This window comes from Tupaia chinensis, unplaced genomic scaffold (genome assembly GCF_000334495.1).
Source record: "Tupaia chinensis unplaced genomic scaffold, TupChi_1.0 Scaffold142100_1, whole genome shotgun sequence".
In the NCBI taxonomy this organism is placed as follows: domain Eukaryota; kingdom Metazoa; phylum Chordata; class Mammalia; order Scandentia; family Tupaiidae; genus Tupaia; species Tupaia belangeri.
The window spans coordinates 1,314,308-1,318,157 of NW_006201951.1; the positions used below are offsets into that span (position 1 = coordinate 1,314,308).

General features: G+C 62.8%; 1 protein-coding gene across 1 annotated transcript in view; it reads right to left on the reverse strand.

The window, feature by feature from the left end:
• CAMSAP1 (calmodulin regulated spectrin associated protein 1) overlaps positions 1-336 on the reverse strand; it is a gene marked incomplete at its 5' end in the record, with an annotated part of 37,714 nt that extends 37,378 nt beyond the window's left edge. The window contains 1 exon segment of the mRNA XM_027766289.1: positions 74-336. Within this exon segment, the coding sequence (XP_027622090.1) occupies positions 74-336 (263 nt within the window).
• Between the last annotated feature and the right edge of the window lie 3,514 nt (positions 337-3,850).

Sequence of the window (3,850 nt, forward strand, 5' to 3'; positions counted from 1 at the left end):
GGAGAGGCACGGTGAAGGACACGCCTACCCAAGGACGCCCCTGCGCAGACACGGGCCTGTGCCAGCCACTCACCATCCTGACGGGCGTGCAGCTGAGGTCGGTGTCCGTCACAGGGGTGTCGTCGCTCTCCATCACATAGATCCCCTTCCGGGCCAGGGCCTGGATGACAGACTGGTGTCCCTGGAGGGCGGCCGCCTGGTCCCCTTTCAGGATGAGGCTGCAGACACGGCAGTACAACTCACTAGACAGCAGCAGCCGGAGGACCGGGGGCTTGATGTGCTCCTGCTCATACTGGTCCACGTAGAACGGGTCCCTGAGGTCCTCGGGGATATTGTCTAGGAGGGAGAGAGGCAGGTGAGCAGGCCCCGCACGCCCGGGTCTGCCCGCACCGCAGAACGCTCACACACCGGTGCCCTCGGCCAGTACGACAGGCAGCTGACGGGGCCCAAGGGAGACCACAATGTATTTGGGCTCAGACCAGCAGCACCAGAAAACCCAGGGGAGAGGGTCTGTGCGCCCCATCCTCAGCCCCGGGCGCCGTGGGATGCATGCCCACAGGGCCCGTGGGGCTGGTGCTGAGCTGCAACACACTCCGACATCTTGGGACACTCACCCACACGGGAAGGTGCGCGGCCTCCTCTTTGGCCCGCCGTGGCCAGCAGTGGGCCAACTGTGTTCGGCCTCCTAGCCTCAGCCCTGCCCTCCTTCCCCTACTGTCACATACTGGAGGCACTTGGGGGCCTCGTTCAGTCCCATGGCTTCAGAGACCCCAACAAAGCCTCAGGGCACCTGAGGCCACATCAGCTGGTGGCAGAAGCCACCCTCCCCCCTCCCTGGGGCAACTGCGATGGGTCTTCTCTGAGGGCAGACAGGGCACTCAGGAGACAAAGGCCACCGGGTCTCCCAAGATGAAGGCTCGCACTGAGTGGGGACAGGGCACAGGTCCCAGTCAACGCTGGCCGTAGCGAGGACGGAGCAAGCCCCGAGGGACACAGCACAGAAACAGAGAGGCATCTCCGAGAACAGCAGGGCCCCAGGGAAGCCAGAGAGAACTAGCCAGAGAGAGCCGTCAGGTCCAGGACTTGAACGGTGGTCAGCCACATGGGCATTCAGTGCCCTTGACCACCACGCCGCCTACCGGCCCCCCAAGTGTCTCTTCTACAAGCCACCCAGCAGAGACGACTCCGGCGAGCAGCCACTTCAAACCCCACCAGTACGAAGTCAGCCAGCGGGGTGTGGTGGTTGGGACAGCTGGGTCCCACGTGGCCGACATGTGGTTCAAACCCAGACTGAGGGCCTGAAAACACTCCGGGCAGGCCTGCTGTGCCTGATATCCTGAGGGGAGTCTATAGGAGCAACAGAGGCCAACCCCCCGGGGGTGCCATCTCACTTTCTCTCTCTCCAGGGAGTGCACACCCCCGAGAGCAAAAACTTCAAAAGAAAGTCGATACAAAGCGACTCCCATAACCACGCTTCTGAAACCATCAGAAGACCGTGTCTGCCCTCGCCAGAGTTAGAGGAAGCGCCCCCGAAGTGCTGAACACGCCACGCCCTTTCTCGCGCTTCACCGGCGGGGACTCTGGGGTACACGTGCAACTAACTGGCCAGTTCTTCAAGACACTGGGGCTGGGACTCAAGCCGCATGACTGGCCGTGTGGGGACCAGCTCTTAGCTCCCGCGGCCGCCTTCTAACCCTACCGCACTCACTCGGTCCACACACTGCAGACTGGGGGTGTGCCGCACACACTTCAGACGCAGGACGGTGCGTGTCAGGGAAAACGACACCTTTACTACAGGCAGAAGCGGGGGCCCGCAGAGCGTGCAGAAAGGAAGCGGGACGCGTGCACAGGCTTCAGGACAGCTGAGGACACGGAGGGCCCGGGAGGAGAGGACAGGGGCCCGAGAGCCCGCAGGCTGGCAGGGGCTGGGGAGGAGGTCAGCTCGCAGGGCCGGCTTCTCCGTTTGGACTCTGGGCTCAGGGCAGGTGACAGACAGACCTGCCGGCCCTTCTGCTCCTCCCTTCCCTCCCTCCTGGTTTCAGAGGGGCCAGGTCATTCCTGGGGACAACAGGAACAGCAGGGGCCGCCACTGCAGAGTCACCCTCAGTCACAAGCAGAGGAACTGAAGCAGAGAACTCAACCAGCCGGTGGCCAGAGGGAGCATGCCCCAGCCCGGGGCTGCCACAGCTGGAGTGAGCACGTCACAGACTCAAGGTCCTGGTGGCAATGCTCTCTCTGGTCCCCCTTCCCTCGCTCTCCGAAAAAGCAAGTCAGTGACATTAAAAAGGTGCACTAGGAAGGGCGCGGACCCCAGGCCCTCCCCAGGTGAGCACCAGCACACACCAGTTCCCCAGCTGCAGGGGCAGTGAGGAGGTCAGCATGCCGGGGCCTGTGAGCAGCACAGGCCTCCTCCGCAGGTGCCCGGGAGGGCAGCGCAACGTCGCTCACACCCACGAGGACCCACCAGGATGGTGCACAGTCCCCAGGGAGCCCAACCTTGGAGGCCACTGACACCCCAAGGCACCGGCCCTCGCCAGCAGGGCCCATCCAGTCCGCTGGGGTCTCACACACCCCACTGCAGTTCCGGTGCCTCGCGGGCCCTAGGGGACAGGAGTGCAGCTGCCACAGCCAGCCGAGACGTGGCGGGGAGGCCTTGCCAGCAGAGGACCAGGAATTGGGGGTAACCCTGACTCTCCCTCCTCCTCCAGCCAACCCGGCTGACCCTGGCCACACTGACTATGCAGTGACGGCATGGCCAGCCAAAACTGGTGAAACCGCATCTTCCCAGCCAGAGGGTGAGGGAGGGGTTCCTTGGAGCTGCAAAGTGGGGGACCCACAGCAAGGAGGGCCGGGAGGGGATCCCTGGTGAGAAGCATGAACCTGCACAACACGGCCCCCCGCCCCGTACACAAAGGTCCTGAGAACTGAGCCAGGCCAGAGGGACTGCCCGCAAACGGCAGGTAGACAGGGCTGGCCCAGCTGATGGGTCTGCGGGATGTTCTTGTCACGTGACCCAAAAACACTCCACGTGCAAAGGCCCAAAGAACATGACAATCTCCCGAGAAGTGCCCAACACGGGCAGGGAGGGCTAGGCACAGCAGGCATGGGGCAGAGGACAGCCACAGGCTCACATGGTGTGTAGGGAGCCGGGTACCACACGGACAACTGGGAAGTTCGAGTCCTTGACCTGCAAGCTTTAAAGATACACCAGGCATGTCGGCATATGCGCCTCAGGTCCCGAGAGAATGGAGAGCGGCTGGATGGCGGCCAGCCCGCCAGGTGCCTCCTCACCTCCTCTCGCTCTGTCTGTCTGTCTCTCTCCCCTTCCCTCCCTCCCTCCCTGGTGGGCACACATGCCCTATAGTACACGGGAGGAAAAACAAAGTTCTAACAGAGAAACAAAAACTACAGAAAACCAAAGTCCCAGAGCTAAAAAACATACTATCGACACAAAAGTCACCGCGTGGATTCGCCCCGGAAAGGAAATGAGGAAAGAGGCAGTGAGCTCACAGACAGATCGACAGAGACCAGCGGGGAGAGGGCGAGTGGGGCCGCTCTCCTGCACTCTCCTGCACGGCCAGCTGGGGCCGCATCCTGGCCAGCAGCGTGCAGCGTGCTTTCTCTTCCCCTCGCTCTGATGAGTGCGCACGCCCTACAGCAACTTTTCCCAAGTAACGATGATAAATGAGACTTCAAAAGAGGAGCGCAGAAACGGGTGGAGTAAAGGCGGGGGACAGGGAAGGGAAGCCGGCCGTGTAAGCAGGCCACCCCCGAGCGTGGGACGCAGCGCACAGGCTCGGGGAGCCGGCCGAGGAAGCCACACCACGAGCTCTTTGTGGTCAAGCTGCAG